Below are 20,000 nucleotides of genomic sequence, written 5' to 3'. Positions count from 1 at the left end.
ATAGATCATCCCAATATGGTATCAACTCTGGTTGTGTAGGTAGTATTATAGGCGATAAATTCTGCATCTGCAGATCAGCAATTAATTGTCCAACTAGCGTATATAGCAAATAATTCTAGGCGTCAAAGGCTTTAGGCCCGGAGGTACAGATTTCTTGGTTGCCATTGCCGTCATAACGTCGTATCTGTGTGAGTTGTTTTGTCATTTTTTTACACTGCTACGCCTCATAATCTATGAATCTTCACTTTGACCAATATGATGAATTCCACAAATCGTATAGGGCTTGAATAGTACCACCACGGCTCAGATAGAGAATCTATAGACATTGACCAATAAGAATTAATATTATTCACATTATTCACATCATTCTAAGCGCTTATACCATAGCCAACTTGGTTAGGTAGGGTTTGTACCTGAGGGACATAGGAAGCGCGGGCATCGTCGGCCGCTCCTTGTATACCCAGGAGCGGACGTGGAGGGCGGGCATCGTCGGCCGTTCCTTGCATCCTCCTCGACGTTTATTGGCATCACATGACTGAAGTAGCCACACATCCAATCCACTCAACGGGGACTACAACTGTTATACAACAGTATAATGGGGACTATGACTGGGACTGTCACTAACCCGCGCGCGAGGTTTTGGGTCTTTTCCTCTTGCCACGGCCCACTAGCAAAAAAAGCCGAACCACCATACCATTTCCAGAACCATGAACCACCCCGTAACAGTCGGGTTAACCCAAACCTCAGTCGTGGTAAGAGGGTCTGCAAGATAAGACGGAGCTGGGACAGGCCTTAACTTGTAGCCAATCATGTTAACAGTTTGGGCGGCACTGCCGATCTGTTCCCCCATTAGTTACCCCCATCAAGTCCCGCCTCTCAAGGCGTTAACATTTTCTGTAGATAGCCTGGCCTCCCCTCCTTCTTACTCCTACTCCTATTCCGTCAAATTGCGCGGATCGAGATTTAGCTTCTCAACTATTGACAGCGGGACGACTCATGAAAGTAGGCTAGCGCCATTGACGGGACTGAGCCTGCACACGGCCGAAATGGAAGCCCTAGCTGCAGTCGGGCTAGTCAGCAACGTCCTCCAATTCGTCAGCATAGGATATAGGGTATTATCCGCAGCAAAGGATATGTATGGAGTCCGAGCCAGTCAAACAAGGACGTCGAGTTTATCACTAGGGAGATGAAACGCCTCAGTCTAAGCTTGGAGGAAGAATTCCCGACGCTATGGATGACAGATGAAGAAGAGGCTCTACGGAGACTAACCGGGGAGTGCAGAAGGTGGTCTAACGATATGCTTACGCTGCTCGACCGTCTGAAGAATGAAAATCCCAATAGCAGGTTCGAAGCATTCAGAGCAGCTTTACGGAATCACAGGATGAGGCACGAGAGCGATCGACTTGAAAGAGGCCTTAATAGTTGTCGGAAACAACTCGACCTATAGATACCTAGGTAGTCAGCATGTCTAGGTAGGTACCTACCTATAAAAGCGGGAATATTCTATATCGAGGTTCTCCAGCATTAGTTGACTAGTTATGATAGGTCAGATATCATTAGAGGGCTTCAAGAATTGATCACATCAGCAAATTCAACTAACCAGAATTTGACAGAGACAAAGCATGCTATAGTCATTCCGGCAGTTGTTACCAGGGCAGGTAGCTAATATCGATTCTCAGTTCCTAGGGAGACTGCAGGATACCCTGCGCCTATCAGATGAAACTCTATTAGCATCTAAGCGAAAGCTACTCTTGGATGCTTTAAAGTATGAGGGGATGGAGGATCGATTCTATTATGTGGAGCTCGCCCACGCGACGACCCTTGAATGGATTCTTAAGGACGACCCTGGTCACGATAATGCATCCGCGGGGGATCTTAATGAAAGAAAGATGGGCCGTTCGAATCATCAGGTAACTAATTTCAAAAAGACGGTTCGAGAGCATTTCACCAACTGGCTCCAATATGGAAATGATATATTTCACATATCCGGTAAACCGGGGGCAGGCAAGTCGACGTTGATGAAATTTCTATGTACCTATGAATCCGTTAACAAGACGCCACCTCGAGTACTGGTCAAACGGGAAAGTTCTCGTATTCGCCAAAACCTTTTTCTGGAGGCTTGGTGGTGACATGCAAAAAAGTCTTATTGGGCTCATTCGCTCTCTTTTTTATCAAGTTCTTTCCACTGCCCCAGAGCCGATCCCTATCGCATTTACCTCTCTCTGGGCACAAACCAATTCGTATGGAACTGGTGGGGTCCAACTAGAGTTGAGCGAAATTGAGCATGCATTTGAAAATCTCTTAACGAGCGAAGCAACGTTCAAAAAACACAAGTTGGTGTTCTTCGTTGACGGCCTAGATGAGTATCAAGGTCGCCACGTCGAGCTCGTCAGCAAGCTTATTAGCTGGACATCTCTAAATGCCGAGAATCTCAAGATATGTGTTTCTAGCAGAGAATGGAACGAGTTCATGGTTGGATTTTCCGAATGCCCTCAATTGCGCATACATGATTGTACACATCAGGATATCACCACGCTTGTAAGTGATCGTCTCGAGGATATTTCACATTTTCCGACATTGGTCGATCGCGAAGACATGAGATCTATTGTCGAGAAAATTGTGAATAAAGCGGAAGGAGTCTTTCTCTGGGTACGACTTGTACTCACCGCCGTCGAGGATGGTATACTCAATGGTGATGGCCCCTCAGATCTCAAATCAAAAATCGACACATTCCCAAGTGAGCTCAAGGCTCTTTACCAGCACTTGTTCGATTCAATTCACTATACAGATCGCACAAGATATGAGACATAGACCCAAATTACTCCGGTTCTTCTTCCTCGACAAGGTTATAGACGATCAAAACTATGCGATGGAAATGGAGATCGGGAATATGCCGGACGAAGATATCACGCGGATACTACAGATCACTCGGAGGCAAATATATGGACGCTGCAAAGGTCTCCTGGATGTTTGCCCAATAAAAATCCTACATAGGTAATATCCCGCATCCGCCTCTACCCGATGATGGCGAAGTCACATTCATGCATAGGTAGGTAGTACTGCATATGAGTTTCTAGAGGATGATCTCATAAAGGAAACCATCGATCGTACCGTGGGACATATCGACTTTTTCGATCGCACCTGTCAGACCTTCTTCGCATCTACTAAGTTCGCCGAGCAATTTTGGTACTTCCATGGCGAAAAGAAGTATTTCGGCCCCTTTTTTGATCGGGAGCTAGGCTCTATTTTGTGCTTTGCCGCTTTTAAGACGCCTGTCTTCCTTTCTGATGGTGGAACACACCAGCATCATGATCGTTTCCTTGAAGTCTTAACCGAGCTCGAAATACCTAGTAGCTGCGATAAGATCACAGTCAAAGCCAATATGGAACTACTCGTCCATTAGCGTAACCGCGGGTGACAATAGAACTGGCATTTATTATGGTCGTACTGAACCAGATACCCATATTCATACCTTTGCAATATGCTGGCAATTACATGAGTTCGTTCGAACGGCTGACCCAAGTTATTTGATGTCAACTGTCAGCAAAGTCGCCCCAATGAAAGAGGATGACATCACCACGGAGTTCATGTCACTTCTGATGGGTGACATTGGTTACCACATTTCCCCAATGAGGCTCTGCTATACTCGACAGTTTAGAATGCTTGAATTGTGCTTCTCGCGAGGAATTTCTCCCAACTACGTCAGCCCAAAGCTCGAGGGATCACCTGCACTTGGATTTCAGGGGCTATCCTTATTCGAATTAATACTCCGGACATATATATTTCGTTATGGGTACGTTATTCAGTATGACCACCAAGTTCTGTCTCCGGAAACCTTCATACTCCCATTACGTTTACTTGAACTGTGTCTTCGTTATGGTGCTAGGGTACAATTTAGATTATGTTTTGGCCCTGTCTGCCGTAACAAGCACAATAACGAAGTCGCTCTAAAAGTCAGAGCAGAATATACTAGTGTTATACATGACCCTGCATCCTGGGGGATTGTGTCAAGATCATGCGCCCTTGCAACTTTTGCAGAACAGCGGAATTGGGAGGTTACTCTTCGAGATTTCGTAGAGTTATGGTTCCCACAAGATTATAAGATTCTTCAACATTTGATTGACAGAAACCAGAGTACGACAGGTCTCGATCTAGATCCACACACTCTCTCAGTCCCAACATTTCCTCAGGACAAACTGGTACGGCCCTGGAGGACAGTGGAGCTAGGAAAAAAATATTTTCCCATGGCATCCTAACCACAACAAGGAACAGGAAAACTACGAGGTGATATCGAACTTATGATTTTGGCCATACGATATTTCCAGCTTACTCGTATGTTGTATAATTAAGGGACCTTTCCTAGACCTACATGTTATTGAAAATACCCATAGAAGCTAGATTTATTGGCTCTATATGATATTTATTAATATCTCAGCATATGCAGGTTGCATTCTTCATCTCATATTTTACTTCGTATAATGCGCACTTGACATCATATGGATATTTTATAAGTGTTTCGGCGGCCTCTTGAACAAATTGATAACCTGAGGTCTAAAAGATATATTAGATACTCATTCCTAGTCCCTAAAATACACCGTATAGATCACTACCTACCTCCTAGGTATGTATTAAGGAAAGCGGATAATACAGGGCATTTTAGTAAGCAAGAGCGGGTAGTCGTTCCTTACCTCCGTATCCCGGTTCGCCCAATAAGTCTGCAGGTGCTATGTTAGTTCCGGCTGCCTTCCACGCCCTTTAGTCTCCGTACTCCACCCCGAACACCCTCCGATTAACGCCGGTGCATAGGACCCACGATACCACAAACAGCAAATCGACTAGCCAAAAAACGACACGACCACAGCGAAGATTTACCTAAAAGGTTTAAATGCAATACCGTTACGACTATGACCCCCATACCTTAAACCATCACCTGCATCATGCCCCCGCCTCTGCTGGCAGCATTTCCCTTGACTGAGAGACCTTACGGCTAGTGTATTGTCTTCTTTCTTTGGTCTTGGTATAACTACCTAAGGTAGGTACCTACCTATAGTAATATAAAATAATGTGTATCGTACTTCAGCTTCGGTTGCATATTTTTCAAATTTAGATCCGTAATACCTAGCAAATTCTTAGAGGGAAGTTAGCCATTGTATGCGGAAAATATGCAGCTATTTAGCTCGTTCCAAAAGCCCCCGGGCTATGTCCTCGCCAGCATTATCTGCTCTTTGGGTGGCTTCCTATTCGGCATCGACACCGGCATCATCGGCCCTGTTACCGTAATGGAGGACTTCACAGCATATGTCGGCAATCCTTCCCCAACAATACACGGTCTGATAGTCTCTTCCATCCTTATTCCCGCAGCGATCTCGTCCTTCTTCGCTGGGAGAGTAGCAGACGTGCTCGGTCGCCCCTATGCGATTGCTATTGGCTCTCTTATTTTCGGCGCCGGCGCCGCTCTCGAAGGTGCCTCGATTCACATTGCTATGTTCATAGTCGGCCGTGTCATTGAAGGAATCGGCGAAGGCCTCTATCTTAGTGTGTTAGTAGTGTAAGTTAGACTATGGCAATCGATGGGAATAAACAGAGTCTTATTCTATTTGGGATCTAGTTATATATGCGAGATCTCTCCGCCGAGGAATCGCGGCGCTCTGACTACCGGGCCCCAGGTGCTCATCACTCTTGGATTGGTTACGGGGTTCTTCACCTGCTACGGTACTGCTAATATACAGTCATCATTTTCATGGCGTCTACCATTTATCTTACTCGCCGCTTATTCCATTGCATTCTCCATCGCTGTTCTTATGTGGCTTCCCGCGTCTCCGCGATGGCTCACACTTCACGGGAAAACGAAAGAAGCATCTGCGGCTTGGGAGAAACTTGACGTCCCTACCGCCGATCGAGAGAAGATTCTCGACCAATACGATGCTTCGGTAGTGGAAACCGCCATCCCTAGTGCAAGTGGTGACACAGGTGCTGTGCAGGTTACTTCTACCACTGCTGCTGCTTCGAAGTCGAAGAAGACGGAATTGCTCGATGTGTTCTCCTCGGACGCTCGCCCGCGTCTCTTCTTGGCGGTCTTCCTTATGGGAATGCAACAGCTGAGCGGCATCGACGGCGTTCTTTATGTAAGTTATCCTCCAGGCTGTGGCATGTATCTTTGTCAAAAATGTAAAAGCTAACCCTGCTCCAGTACGCACCCCTCCTTTTCCAACAAGCCGGTCTATCCTCAAACGAATCTACGTTCCTCGCCTCTGGCGTCTCGGCCATCGTTATCTTTGCCGTCACCATCCCAGCAGCCATCTTGGCAGACAAGTGGGGCCGGCGCGCCAACACCATCCTCGGTGGCCTGGGTATGGCCATAACTATGTTCCTTAGTATGTAGATTCGAGCTCTCCGTAATGGATCGAATACTGTGTTTGCCCCCCAAGACACACTTGAGCATCCCTAGTCTATTCGAATAAGTACCTAATCACTGACTTCTATATCTCTAGTGGGCTCATTATACGCAGGAGACGCAGTACATGCTAGCACCGGCGCCGGGCGGTGGGTAGTAATAGTATGTATCTACTTATTCGCGGTGATCTACGCGCTATCATGGGCAGTCGGGATCAAGATCTACGCAGCGGAGATCCAGCCGCAACGGACCCGAGCGTCCGCGACCAGTATCGCCCACGGCAGTAACTGGCTGAGTAACTTCCTGGTGGCGCTTGTGACACCCACACTGCTCGCCCGCACCATCTATGGGGCGTACTTCCTGTTTGGCGCCTGTGCCCTGCTCACTGCCGCCGTGTGCTTCGTCTTCATGCCTGAGACTCGCGGTCTAAGTCTTAGCGAGATCGACCAGGCGTTCGCGCGACAGGGTACCCGGGTCAGTGCGCTGAGGGGTTTCGCGAAGGGTCTTCGGAAGAGGGTGCATGTTCGCGAGAGAGTGCCGGCTCCGGTCGAGATGGATACTTAATATAGGTAAGAGTTAGACAGACGCTTTGAATATAACATATTTCGCCTTCGCTGTCTAGATTGGCACTTGACGCAAGCAGGTACTCAAGAACTAGGGCTCATAGATACAAGGTCATTTAGATAGAGAACCTTAGGCTCTAGATATTTAAGGGGTTATAAAGGGAAAAGGCTTCATAGTAAAACTTATTTAAAAAAAATTCCCTACGGACAACCAATACTACAAGAATCAAAGTTAGCTGATTTACATATCCACAATAGACTAAAGCGTTCAATAAGAACCATTGCTTGACGTTACTAGTCGCGAATGCTGAAATTGAGGCTCAGGGATGTCTGTCAGATTCAGTATGATACAGGGTAGCTCATATAGCTAGATGTGTGATGGTGGAATAAGAAGGTAACGTGTGGGTGTGGCGGGGGAGAACTATGTACATGGTGTGTGCATCTCGGGTGTCCTGTCGATCGATCCTGCGTGACTCATCCATATGCCGTCCTGTCTGTCTCCTCAGTCGTCGTCCATCCATCCAGATATATGCAAGTCGTACCAAAAAAAAATCATTAACAAGAAAACGAGCCAAATATGGAACCATGTCCACTTGCGAAAGGGTGAATATTCATCGGCATCCCTCCGAACAAAACGCCTCCATGCACAACCATACGCCGCGCACCCTCCCTTGGGTTCCAGGCCAAGTCTAAGGAAACCCTGAAAGAAAAAAAAGGATATCCCGCTAAATAGGATATAGAATAGGGATGGGATGGATTAATCAAACACTGCTTTACTGCTTTTCCGAAATGGTAGATGGTGAGAGGAGTAGCACCATGGCTAGTCAGTATAAGGGCTGACAAGCTCTCGGTGTACGGTTCTCTAACGCTCCATGCTCTCTGGGCTCATCATGCCATTGTCCTCTTTATCCGTCTGGCTGTTATTGCCTTGGCTTTGCGTGCTCCCGACACGCTCCATAGGAGGGGCAATAGGAGGCAGAGATGAACCATTTGTAAGGCTGCTACCGTTGGGCATAGACAGACTCTTCTTCTTCGAGCCACCTTTTTCAGGACTATTATTTGTTGCCTTGCTAGCTTCGGCTGCTTGGGCCTCTAGTTTCTTTTTCTTCTTGTTAATGGCATTCTGCTCTTTGGGGGGTCGCTTCTGAGGTGAAACAATCTTGCCAGTAGCACCAAGACGTGGCCGGGGTCGTCGCTGCTTGACAGGCAAGTCTTCATCTTCCACCAAAGGTGAGTCGCCATTAGCGTGCAGCTTAGCGAGGAAGAAGTTCTTGACAAGGCCGATCTGCTCCTGGATATTCTCCTTGGTAATGGGTTCAGGAGGCGAGAGATCCTCAAAGAGGACCTCATCGGAAGTACCTTGCGTTGGGTTCTGGACCTGGTATTGGTTGCGAACCCTCGATTGAAGGAGATGGAGAGGCACTGAGAGTACACCGCCCATCTCCCCGGCGAGGCCGAGCTCTTTGAACCCAAAGAAATCTTCGCCAAGTTCCTCAGCGAAATCACCCCCAATGAACTGCTCGCTTCCATCGTTGAAGGCGGCGGCCCCGTCCTGTCCCGACTCGGTCACCGCGGGACGCAAAAGATCACCTAAGTGAGACTTCATACGCTCGTGAATGCCGACTAGTTTATGCCCAAGCCTCTCGACCTCGTCCTTGGCATAACTCTCAAGCGATTCAATCGAATAGCCACTCTCATTAAGCGTATGGAGCAGAGCCTCTTCAGGGGTATAACGGGACCGAGCTGTTAAACCACGTTGGAGGTCTTCGGCGGAAGGGTCTTTCTTTTCAATCTCGGTGTAGCTTTTGACGGTCTGTATCACCTTCCCGAAGTAGTCAGCAGCGATGTCAGTAATAGCGTCCATGGCAGACGGTTGGAGCTCTTCAAAACCCGCATGGTAGAAGATCTTCGCAACAGACCGTTGCATCCCCGCTCTGCAAACCTCGGGCGCCATTACGATGTTATCACCACACGTAACATGCGGTTCAACATCGGCTTCTTGAAACGGCTCGGGGTTATATTTCGGAAACTGGTTTGCATATACCTAAGAGACATTAGTCAGTTAGTGATGCAAGTAAGATGCATTGGAAACGTAGTTTATACCTGAGTCTGGAGCTGCATCTGCTTTATAACGCCAATTTTTGAGCAGATCTTTCTCGTCTCCTGCATCTGTCGAATATTGGCATCGAATTTCTGCGTTAGGCTACTCTTAGGTGCCGTGAAGTAACCCTGTGGCAAGGCTTGGAGAAATTCCTCATGCTGGTTGATGACATGGCCTTCGGCGTCCTCGACCCACTGGAGGGTTGGCGGGACGTCAGGTATGATGCTTTGGATGTCATAATAATCGGGGATAGCCTTTTCTTCATCCTCTTCCATACCCTCTGCGAGAGTTTCGGTTGCCTTTGCTTCCTTGCTTAGACTAGCTGACGGATCCAGAGTATAACCAACCAAGCCCATAGCTTCCGCCTGCTGCCGACCACGTAGGAATCGACGCATGCCAGCCTTAGTTCGAAGCAACGCAGGCTCGTCGACATTCAACTTGTTATTGTTAAAAAGTTGAAACCGACTCTTGGTAATTAGCGCGCGGTCCTTCTTGGTCACTTGCTTCCAGATTTTGTGTTCCTCGTCTTCATAAGCTTGTTGGGCGGCTTCATTCAGCGCCTGTCCTAATGCCATGCCGTTCAACTCCGGGCCATCAATGTCCATGGCATCCACGTTGCTACCCATGCCTGAATGGCCATTAATCCCACTGGGTGTCATAGAGCCCGCAATAGGAGGCGTTCCAAATCCGTTACTCCCATCGAGTTCAGAGCCTTCTCTATGAGCTTTTGCCAATAATCCATTCAGCTGCAGCACTGGCTTCTGTTCGACGCCGGGAGTCATTTCCTTCTGGCTAGAATGAGTCTTCCTAGCTTTCGATCCCTTCGCTCCGCCGGTGATCCGGCCGCGAGACGACATTATCGGCTCGTCATCCGAATCATCACCACCGTCATCATCGCCACCATTCTGCTTCCGTCTCTCTTCAGCCTCAACTTCAGCACGAGGGCGGATGACAAGGTCCGGGATTAATGGAATGAGCTTCTCGGCCTCCTTGCGCATCCCGTTAGCCATTCGCCTCAATGGGTGGCCCATGTCCTGGTTATAGCGCAGACAGTTGTCCCAAATTAAATTGAGGTCTGTGACGAAATCGGACTTGGACTTGTAAGTCAGCGACTTTAATTTTTTGGTCATCGTGCCGAGATCCATGGGCTGCTTGATGACTTTACGGCATGTGTCAGTTAGCGTAATCGAGCTTCGGTGGTCGCGCGAAACTTACAATTATAGTAATCGGGAGCGTCTTTTTTGTTAACCCTCTGGAGGAACGGGGTCGAATATTCGGTATGTGCCTTGAGTTCGGTCAAGACCTTTTCTAAGGCCTCGTATAGCTCTTCCTGGTTAACGTTCTCTTCGCTAGCCCACTTACTTCTATTTTTACGAACTTCGTTCATAAGGAGGCGCAACTCGGCATCTGATGCGCGCACCATATCGCGCTTCATATCTATGCGCGCAATAAGATGCTTGAGTGTTAAACTGGATGCGCCCAGGTTTGCGCTACTGAGCGATCCATGATTTTCCCCAGACGTGCCTGCGCTCGTATTGCCGCTGGTATTCTTATCCATCTCAGCCTGCAGCTGCTTTTCAGATTCTTCAAGCTGTTGTTGTTCCAACATAGCAGCCCGATCATTCTCAAGTGTATAGAAGGTAGTGTAGAAACTACGCTTGGCAGCCTCCTCGGTATCTTTCCGCGCTTCTTCCAACTGCTTGCGCGCGTCTTCGGAATTGCTAGCTTGCGCCTGCGATCCATGCGACCCCGGCTGACTATCATCTTTCGTTCTATCGTCAAGTTTATAAGGCGACGGCACGGACGTGATAGGGGAGCTTCCCGACTTAGAAGGAGATGGGAGGCCTTTTGCGGCGGCGGTGGCGGAGGCAACTTTAGATTTAAGCGAAGATATATTAGTGTTATTATTAATGTCTTCATCGTCTTCGTCGTCATCCTCATCGTCGTCCCCATAGTCGTCTTCATCGATCGTTCTTTTGACTCTCTTGGCAGGACGTTCTTGTACGGTGGTATGGTCGGTGGTTGGGGGAGGGGCCGTAGAGGGTGTGACTGGTCGCCTCCATGATTCTATGGCGGCACGATTAATAGAACCATCCGGGGCGAACATCTGCGCAATGCGAGCTTCATTTTGATGATACAATTCGCGAAAGTGGGCCCTCACGCGGTCCTCATCGATATCTGATGCCTCAGGCACCGACGCGGCGGAATTATCCATAATATCGTTGGATTGCGTTAAAGCATCAGTAGGACTATGAAAGGGACGTTTGCCAATGACTTGATGGTGTTGCGGTGGCGGCCAGGCATGCTGGCCGTTCATGATAGACATGATGGCCTTATGGGCGTGTTAGAGTGATGAAATGGTGGCGGGAGCCATGCGGGAAGAAATTACAGTCGCGTCGATTCGGGAATAGGGTGTTTAAGGGCCCTAAATTGACACTAGAAAATTGAGCGACATCGAATTAGATGACAGAAGTTGTTTTAGGAGAAAACTTGATAAGAATGGTGATACTTTGATGCGTCTTGTTCAAGGCGATTTCGCGTACATTCAAAAGATGAGGTTATGGCGAAGGAGGTTTTGAGCGGATCCCTGGTACTATGGCTTGATGGGGGTACCGCGGTACATTGAACTACCTATTACATCAGGTGTACAATGAATAATACACTTAGGTACTACTTGCGGTACCTGCTACCCTCTACTTCTACAGTAACAACTTTAAGTACCAACTTTAAGTACCTAACCGCACCTGACCAATCCACGTATGTGCCCCTGAGAACCTGCTATAACTTGTTAAATCAGCACCTGAGCACCTTAGGTCTGCTATTGCGCATTTGCAATGACAACCGCCGCATTCACGGAGACGGGCACTTGTTGAACAACAGTAGAAGGTACCTAACCTAACATACCTTATGTAAAATCAACTGTTCAATTGATGAAATTTATAATTGCAACATCAAATTCATGTTGAATATGAGAATTTTTATTATGTTTTAATTTTCTTATTACATCCTCAATTCTAGTATTACAATATCTTGTTCCTCAAAGAGGCACATACACATTCAGCGTAGGTATATCGAAGACGTGCTGGGAAGTACATATGTACCTCATATATGATTCAAAGCCCCCGCAAACAGCCGGATTTCCAATCGAATGATCCCGTTTGAATAATCATACTCGTCACGTGTTAGGCATTACATATGGCTCAAAGTCAGCGGCCACAAAATTTTTGTCTCACAGCCACATTTTTATAATGTTAGGAATATCCTATTCAAGCTTTAGTGATGCCACGAAGTACATCATATAGTAGCACAGCATCCGGGACTTAGGCTGTCTCAAATCTATAGATCTCTAAAAATGACTATAAATGCTAATTCAGCTCAGCCCGACCTGCATATTCCGAAACCCCAACATTAGAAGTGTGGAGAGTATGTGATCTGATAAGTGGCTAGTGGGGAACATCTAAGTCCCCTAGCTGACCCCAGGCGGCGGGCAGGCGGCCAGCTGCAGATAATAAAGTGCAGGTAGTGCAGGTTCGTTACATAAGGTATACATGTTATGTACATGTACATAGGTATGTACGGACCAGCAGGCCAGATACATGTACCTACTTAAGCCTACCTAGGTCGCTTATGTAACTCAGCTCAGCCATCAATTGTACGACCTATGTACCTATGTATCTGCCTATCAGTCAAAGCCCCAAATCTTTTCAGCAACCAGGACCAGGTGGGCTATGTGACGAAAGAAGTGGAACCCGTCTGCTTTCCATCGCTGGAAACCCGAAGTGAAGCTCACCCGGGCCAACTTTCTTCACTTCAGCGACATCTTTTTTTTTGTCCAGCATCACAAGATTTTTACCATCTACAATAATTGACAATAGCCCCATGTGAAATCATGCCCATACATACTATTCCGGTTTAAACTCTTATAAACTCCAACATGCGAATCCGCCTACCTTTTGCAGGTTTGTTCCCTGGTTTCTTTCTTTGTTGCCTAACGTGCTCTGTTCCATAGTTCAGAAGCTCCCGGACTTGCTATGACGATCCCCGAGAATCGCTTAAGCTTTACATCACAGCCCCTGTGAAGATCACAAGTTAACGAAACACTTACAGGAGTTTTCTTCCTGCTATGTCTCCTTGCAGGCTACGCAGGACTCTCGTCCCTACAGCTCGAAACCGTTATCAATGACAAAGTCCTACACCTCTTAACTTTCTTCCTCTTGACCGTCGCTTTCTACTGGATCATCGACACGAACCGCCGCCGTACCCTTAACTTCACCGTGGTTGTATGTACCATAGGCCTTGGTGTCGGCTCCGAATTCCTCCAAGGGTTTCTCCCTAACGGACGAGAGTTTGACCCCTTCGACATTGTCGCCAATATTGTGGGCAGCTTGGCGGGGCTCGGGTTGTGTTCCTGGTACCACTTGAGGATGCTAGAGAGGAAGCGTTCGCGTAGACAATACAACGCCGTTCCGGGTGAGGACCCCACAGATCTCGAGCTCGATGAGGATGTCGAGGCTCAAGAGGAGGGTGTCATGGCAGCAGCCGAAAACGAAAGGGCCAATACACTCGAAGAGGAAGTCGACAACTGGGACGAGAACGCCGTGGACGCGTGGGATGAGGGTGAAGATGAGGGCGATATAGGCGTTAGCAATGGCAAAACGACCGAGCAAAACGGAGGAGAAACGATCGACACCAAGAAACGAGTCGACTGAGGGCGTTACGAGAACACGATGCAACGGATGGACGGATTGAATGATACCTTTTCCTCAGGGGTAAACATAAAACATGTTCACTTACACGGCATAAGCTGAATTCAGTTGTTTGGCAAGGCTCCGGGGATTATGGCGTTTGTAAGAGGTAGGATGAAATTGGCGTGACATCACAGGCTATCAAAAGGGATTTGTCCAAGTATACCCATTTCATACGGCGGAATATTGTGACAAGACATTTTGTGATGTCCCGGTATTGTAAGATGGTATTGTAAGAGAGGCGATAACGCCATTACACGTAATCTGATAATTTGATTTTCTCGGTTCTTTAGACAGGGTTAAGTTAACTACCTCTACGCAGTAGAAAAATAGGATGTGGTTTCCTCTCATGAACTGACTAACACTATCGCAATGCTTCCTTTTCTGATCATTGCACTAAAACTCCGAGAAGCACGCGATCGCTTGCGCCGAATGGTAGCCCCGAGAACTACCCTACGCAGTGGGTCTCGGCAATTACCATTGCAGATAACATCTTGGTGGAAAGGGTAGCCGAAAAATTCCAAGCACCTGGATACTTCCAAGATATCAGATAACCAAAACAAATGAGTTTATAAACGAGATCTACTCAAAACCTCTAGAAACCTCCGAATCTACGGCGTCAATTTAATCATTGCGCGATCGTCAAATATGTCTACAAATACCCGAGTCAATGAGCGCAACGGCGCCGACGAGCCCAAGTTAAACAGAGCCGATGAGGTCGAAGATGTAAGCTAATTCTAGCAGACAACATATAGTGGTATTATTTTACGTAGCTAAATCATGCCCAGTTGATCGACGCGGTGAAATCTCTTCTCATACCATTCATTAGGGATGCGGACAAAGCCGCCTCGAGTCGAGCCAGCGGTTTTATAGCTGCAGATGCTCAAGGGACACCGGGTAGAAATGTCCTAGTGGATTCGCATAAACCAGAGGAGTTGGTAAAGAAATTGCGCATATCAATTCCAGAGGAAGGAGTAGGAAAAGAAGGTCTACTAGATATCATCCAAACTATCCTACGATACAGCGTAAATACGTGGGATCAGGGATTTATGGACAAGTTATACTCGAGCATCAATCCAGTAAGCTAGCCCCTTATTCCTCATGAGGAAGCGATAAACCTCTTAGAAATATAAACTTATACAGCTAAATAGGTTGGCGTAATATCAGAGCTCGTCCTTACAGTACTAAACACCAACGTAGGTCCTCTTACCCCTTATTTCTCTCAAGTCTCTAATACAATACAGGTGCATGTCTGGAAAACCTCCCCAGCACTAACGATCATCGAGAAGACGGCCGCACGTAAACTAGCAAATCTATTTGGGTTTACTGGCCCCAGAGCAGGTGGCGTTACCTGTCAAGGAGGCAGTGCTTCGAACCTGACTTCCCTTGTCATCGCCCGAAACGCCCTGTTCCCCGATGTGAAGACGTCTGGTAACCAAGGCCGCCAATTCGCACTCTTCACCAGCGAACACGGGCATTATTCGGTTGAGAAGGCAGCTGTCACATGTGGTCTCGGTTCTAACAGCGTCATCAAGGTTTCAGTCGACCCAGCCGGTCAGATAGTTCCATCGGCGCTTCGTACAGCTATCCTTCGCGCTAAGGACGAGGGCAAGACGCCCCTGTACGTCAACGCAACTGCCGGAACAACTGTATGGGGATCATATGATCCATTCGCCGAGATCGCGCCCATTTGCAAGGAATTCGGCGTCTGGCTACACATCGACGCCTCGTGGGGCGGACCGGCAATCTTCTCGGCAGCGCAGCGACACAAGCTAGCCGGGTCACAGCATGCCAACTCCCTAACCATCAACCCGCACAAGATGCTCAATGTGCCTGTGCCCTGCTCTTTTCTGCTCACTAACGATGTCACGGTCTTCCAGCGCGCTAACACTCTGCGTGCGGGATACCTATTCCATGATGCAGGCACCGAAGACGAAATCTGGGATCTGGCAGATCTGACGCTCCAATGCGGGCGCCGTGGCGACGCGTTGAACTTGGCACTCTCGTGGATCTACTATGGTGATAAGGGGTTCGAGAAGCGTATTGACCACGCGTTCAACACCGCAGCGTACCTTGCAACGCTCGTGCAGGAGTCAGGCGACTTTTACCTCCTATCCAGCAACCCACCACCATGTCTACAGGTCTGTTTCTACTATGCACCGGGCGGTGCATTACCCGACGACCAAGAGGAGACCACGCGGCGAACCAGCCAGATGGTCGCGAAGCTTGTGCCGAGGGGGTTCATGGTGGACTACGCGCCCGGCCCAAAGGGTAGCCTCTTCCGCGTGGTAGTGAACACTCAGACCCTGAGGAGCACAGTGGAGGGACTTGTGAAAGCGTTGCGAGAGGTAGGGAAGGAGGTCGTTCCGTCTTAAAATAGCACGTTTCCCTTCGTGGCCGCAACTCTAAGCTTGAGGCTTTGGAGACACACATTGCTACAAGTATTAGTACTTGGTAAAAGATACTACCTATTATCTCTAGTATAAACATCAAGCAAGTAATAAATATAGCTAACGGTATAGCTATTGGGATATTCAAACCAAAGCTATCTCGTGCCTGGAAAGCTTAGAGAGAGCGTAGAGGGTAATCTTAGTATCGTATCACTAAACAAAGTCAAAGAAATTATATTTCACGGTATAACTTTACATATCCGCAATCGCGATGCTCAAATAAGGCCTTTTGGGCATCACTCTAAGAAAGCCTATTAAACGATCGACTTATTCGATATATTTAGTTGAAATATGGCTTTACTCTTGAGTTCAACTAACGTACCTATCTAAGGTATACAAGTCATCCATATATGTGGTGACTGAAAAATATAACTTCTATATCAATATAAGAATATCTGCGATAAGCCCACAGTTTGAAGCAATATTTTGACGCTACCTATCATGTTGCCGTGCATATGGAGAACCTCATGAGATTACTAGATTTATCTATGCAGGTAGTTCGGTATTCCAAGCCCATTGGGTTTCTAAGTCGTACCTGCATTGGATAACTTAACGTCAAACAGATAACCATACCTATATTAGTATTAAGAGATATAAAGCTATTATATTGAAGTTTGTAGATCATCACTATAGACGTCTTGGTGCTTATGACTTCTAAGGAGGGTCTGGATATGAGGGGTATATGAAATAAATTCTGAAATAGCAGTAGCATATACTTGTACATATGTAAGGGGTTATAGGTAAGTAGGATGTTTAAGATCGAATGACACATATATATTAGCCCTTACTTTGACAGTCTTATAACTACGATACTTAGAATGATATAACTATATTGATCAATACCACCAGGTTCTACTCTGCTCTACATTCTACTTTCCGAGGTAAACCTCACTAGCTTTCATCTTTTCAATACTACCTTACATCTGATTCTTCGATCTACTATTCATTCCCCCTTACTGTCCTTAGGCTCCGTTATATGTGATCGAATTATGTACGCGATTTTGTGCGAGTACCTATGTGTGGTCGAGGGATTTCTCCAAATCTTGGACTACATACAGTGGCCCACTCCAAGCTGGAATCATGATTGGCTAACTTGGCTAGTTTTCTGATGGCTCGCACACAAAACCTGCAACATAGGTAATATATACCTCAAATTCGAGTCACCTTGCACCGCCCGGTTAGCTCAATCGGTAGAGCGTGAGACTCTTAATCTCAAGGTTGCGGGTAAGTCAATCCTCAACATCTGAGATTATTTACCATCAATGCTAACATCACCTTAAAGGTTCGACCCCCGCATCGGGCTCAATTCCTGATGCTTCCCGGTTTACTGGGATCAGCAGCCTCAATTTTTTTATCTTTTATTTTTATTTATTTATTTATTTTTAAAAAAATTTTAATCTCCTTTCTTTATTATTTTCCCTTCGCCCTTCTTTGAACGGTTTTCTATGTTCCTAACCCCCTTCTTTGTTCTTTTATTTCAATTTTCCATGTCTTTTCGCCTGTCCCCGGCTCTGGCGGGGTAAATAGTAAATATCTGCCACCGTTGGTCCCACAACTCCTGGATCGTCAAACGCCAAACAGATTTTTACGTGCATAAATGTCATGCTGCTAGGTTTTTTTCTCTCTTAACTTGACAGTCATCCCCTCACTCCACTTATACATTAGGCACTAGGGCACACCTAACTAGGTTTGGCATAGGGTTTACATATTAGCAAGTTATGTATGTGTAAGAAATACTGCTTACGAAACAGGGCGTCCACGTTGCGACCTGGTTGTCGAAGCATCACGGGTGGAGTTGAATCAGCACATTTTGACTGGCTTAACTTGCACTGTGTTTCTACGAATTTCGTGGTTAAGATTTTACTTACAACTTGCAACTTCATCATTTCATTAGCATTAAGCACATAAGAGAGATACCCATTAGTATCCAGCACTAAAGTTGGTGAGAATTAACATTGACTCTTATTTTCTCGACGTAGTTTTACTCGAGTGATTTTTCATCTATCTCATTATTCTCATTATTTACAGGTCTTGTATGGCCTTGGTTCGTAGCTCTACAGCCTTCTTGGTCGTGCTGATGGGACCGGCCACCTCGAACCCGTGAGGTACACCGGGGAAGATGTGGAATTCAACTTCGGTGTGCGCGTTGGTCAATCGTGTGGCATAGTCGATCGACTCGTCTCTGAACCAGTCGAGGTTACCGACTTCGATATATGCAGGGGGTAGTCCGCTTAAGTCCTTTGCTCGCGACGGCGCTGCATAAGGGCTCACATCGGCTTCGGGCTTGCCCGCTTTGTCCTTGCCAAGGTAGAGCTCCCAGCAGCGGACGAGGGTGTCTGTGGGGAGGACCACGAAATCCTTCAGTGGATTCTGGTAGTCGGGAGCGTGGTAGGCTGTGATGGTCCTGTCGTCAAGCATGGGGTAGATAAGGATCTGCTTCTTCAGCGAAGGTTTTAAGCCACGGTCGCGAGCTAGGAGCGCCGTCCCTGCAGCAAGACCGGCACCAGCGCTGTCGCCCATAACACCGAGCCGTGTGGCATCGACATTGAATTCAGCGGCGTGCTCTACGATCCACTTTAGGGACGCATAGCTGTCTTCGACCGGAGTAGGGTCGGGGTTCTCGGGCGCAAGGCGGTACTCGACAGCGAAGAATTGGACGCCCGTGTCGTTGACTAGGCCAGCGATATAAGGTGCGAAGATGTCGACAGTTCCGGCCATCATACCTCCGCCGTGTATGTGTAAGACTGCCGGTAGTGGCGTCTTGCTGGATCTTTGTTCCTCGGTGGCATACCGGTAGACATCGATCTCGGTGCCATCGTATGACTTAGTTGAGTGCTTAGTTCTGACGACGTGAGGCTGCGCTGGGAACTGAGCGAACATGGCACGCATAAAGCCGTCGTTGACTTCACGCAGCTCAGTTATCGGCTGCTCAGCCGCCGGTTGGGCTACACCACCAAGTTTTGCCCAAAACGCCCCGAACTCAGGGTCGTACTTGAGGGAATGTCCCGGCTTCTGTGATGCTGCCATCGTGTCTCTTTCTGAATGATACGAGTGGTTATTGATTGTTTGAAATTCGTTCTGCTGTAATCCGAGTTGGATCCTTATACACAGCTTTTAAATTTAATGACTAGAGAGCTGGACTTGGACATGAATTCATGGCTAGTATCCTGCATATAAATATTCCAACCTCCTGGGATTTCTATATCTATAGAAGCTAGGGTTATACCATGTGCGCTTGCGAATCTGCATGGGTACGGCACAGACAGGGCACGAAAGTATGCTGGCTCCTGTTACAATGAAACTTCATGCACGAACTAGCCAACGTGCGGCAGTATGTTGTATCAACCCCGTTAGACGAACGGTCTGGTTGCATGAAAAGCTCTTTTGAAGACACATATCTGATTTAGTTGCGTTGGTAGCGAGATATATCACAGAACAGGCGCGTATCTGATTCGTCAGATATCCCTACAGCTCGGCACCGCTGAAAACCAACCCATGTATATTCCTAAGAGCAACAAGTAATCCATTGCAGCCTCGATCAACTAGACTCACCCACAACCCACAACAGGAGCGGTGTGAAGCGTACCATCACCATTTAGTATAAAGGCCCCAGAAGTAACAAGATAGAAACTGGAGCTTGAATCGTTGGGGTGTCGGGATGATTGACGACCGGGATCTTCAAGCGAGATGCTCTCTGATCCCGGAACACGTGCGGATTTGCATGCCTACGTGAGAACGTACGACGAC

The 20,000-nt window shown here is 47.4% G+C and overlaps 7 protein-coding genes and 1 pseudogene across 8 annotated transcripts; 6 read left to right on the top strand and 2 right to left on the bottom strand.

Annotated features, from left to right (window-relative positions):
• Window positions 1-707: 707 nt before the first annotated feature.
• Window positions 708-3,403, top strand: F4817DRAFT_317933 (uncharacterized protein; the record flags this gene model as incomplete). The annotated part of the gene is made up of 4 exons (XM_049300868.1): window positions 708-752; window positions 1,680-1,989; window positions 2,177-2,737; window positions 3,078-3,403. 4 exons carry the CDS (start codon window positions 708-710, stop codon window positions 3,401-3,403), a joined length of 1,242 nt encoding a protein of 413 aa, XP_049156955.1.
• F4817DRAFT_186935 (uncharacterized protein) lies at window positions 3,172-4,563 on the top strand. Its single transcript, XM_049298421.1, has one exon. It carries the CDS (start codon window positions 3,531-3,533, stop codon window positions 4,254-4,256), a length of 726 nt encoding a protein of 241 aa, XP_049156954.1. The 5' UTR covers window positions 3,172-3,530; the 3' UTR covers window positions 4,257-4,563.
• Window positions 4,564-4,909: 346 nt separating this feature from the next.
• Window positions 4,910-7,233, top strand: F4817DRAFT_186894 (general substrate transporter). The gene is made up of 4 exons (XM_049298420.1): window positions 4,910-5,548; window positions 5,609-6,125; window positions 6,191-6,374; window positions 6,492-7,233. The coding sequence occupies exons 1-4, from the start codon at window positions 5,163-5,165 to the stop codon at window positions 6,956-6,958; spliced, it is 1,554 nt and encodes a 517-aa protein (XP_049156953.1). The 5' UTR covers window positions 4,910-5,162; the 3' UTR covers window positions 6,959-7,233.
• A 586-nt stretch (window positions 7,234-7,819) lies between these two features.
• Window positions 7,820-11,384, bottom strand: F4817DRAFT_317931 (uncharacterized protein; the record flags this gene model as incomplete). Its single annotated transcript, XM_049300867.1, has 3 exons — window positions 7,820-9,001; window positions 9,061-10,217; window positions 10,274-11,384. The coding sequence occupies 3 exons, from the start codon at window positions 11,382-11,384 to the stop codon at window positions 7,820-7,822; spliced, it is 3,450 nt and encodes a 1,149-aa protein (XP_049156952.1).
• Window positions 11,385-12,782: 1,398 nt separating this feature from the next.
• F4817DRAFT_344080 (uncharacterized protein) lies at window positions 12,783-14,153 on the top strand. The gene is made up of 2 exons (XM_049304088.1): window positions 12,783-13,017; window positions 13,166-14,153. Exons 1-2 carry the CDS (start codon window positions 12,993-12,995, stop codon window positions 13,765-13,767), a joined length of 627 nt encoding a protein of 208 aa, XP_049156951.1. The 5' UTR covers window positions 12,783-12,992; the 3' UTR covers window positions 13,768-14,153.
• A 177-nt stretch (window positions 14,154-14,330) lies between these two features.
• F4817DRAFT_186871 (PLP-dependent transferase) lies at window positions 14,331-16,479 on the top strand. Its single transcript, XM_049298419.1, has 4 exons — window positions 14,331-14,529; window positions 14,592-14,882; window positions 14,955-14,999; window positions 15,048-16,479. Exons 1-4 carry the CDS (start codon window positions 14,452-14,454, stop codon window positions 16,176-16,178), a joined length of 1,545 nt encoding a protein of 514 aa, XP_049156950.1. The 5' UTR covers window positions 14,331-14,451; the 3' UTR covers window positions 16,179-16,479.
• Window positions 16,480-17,425: 946 nt separating this feature from the next.
• F4817DRAFT_t119 lies at window positions 17,426-17,502 on the top strand (annotated as a pseudogene). The gene has a single exon. The product of its transcript is annotated as a tRNA-OTHER (tRNA).
• A 716-nt stretch (window positions 17,503-18,218) lies between these two features.
• F4817DRAFT_186800 (Alpha/Beta hydrolase protein) lies at window positions 18,219-19,740 on the bottom strand. The gene has a single exon (XM_049298418.1). It carries the CDS (start codon window positions 19,278-19,280, stop codon window positions 18,276-18,278), a length of 1,005 nt encoding a protein of 334 aa, XP_049156949.1. The 5' UTR covers window positions 19,281-19,740; the 3' UTR covers window positions 18,219-18,275.
• Window positions 19,741-20,000: the final 260 nt, after the last annotated feature.

The sequence above is a fragment of the Daldinia loculata genome (assembly GCF_022478755.1).
Source record: "Daldinia loculata strain CBS 113971 unplaced genomic scaffold F4817scaffold_41, whole genome shotgun sequence".
Taxonomy (NCBI): Eukaryota; Fungi; Ascomycota; class Sordariomycetes; order Xylariales; family Hypoxylaceae; genus Daldinia; species Daldinia loculata.
This window is presented reverse-complemented; position numbering and strand designations above follow the sequence as displayed.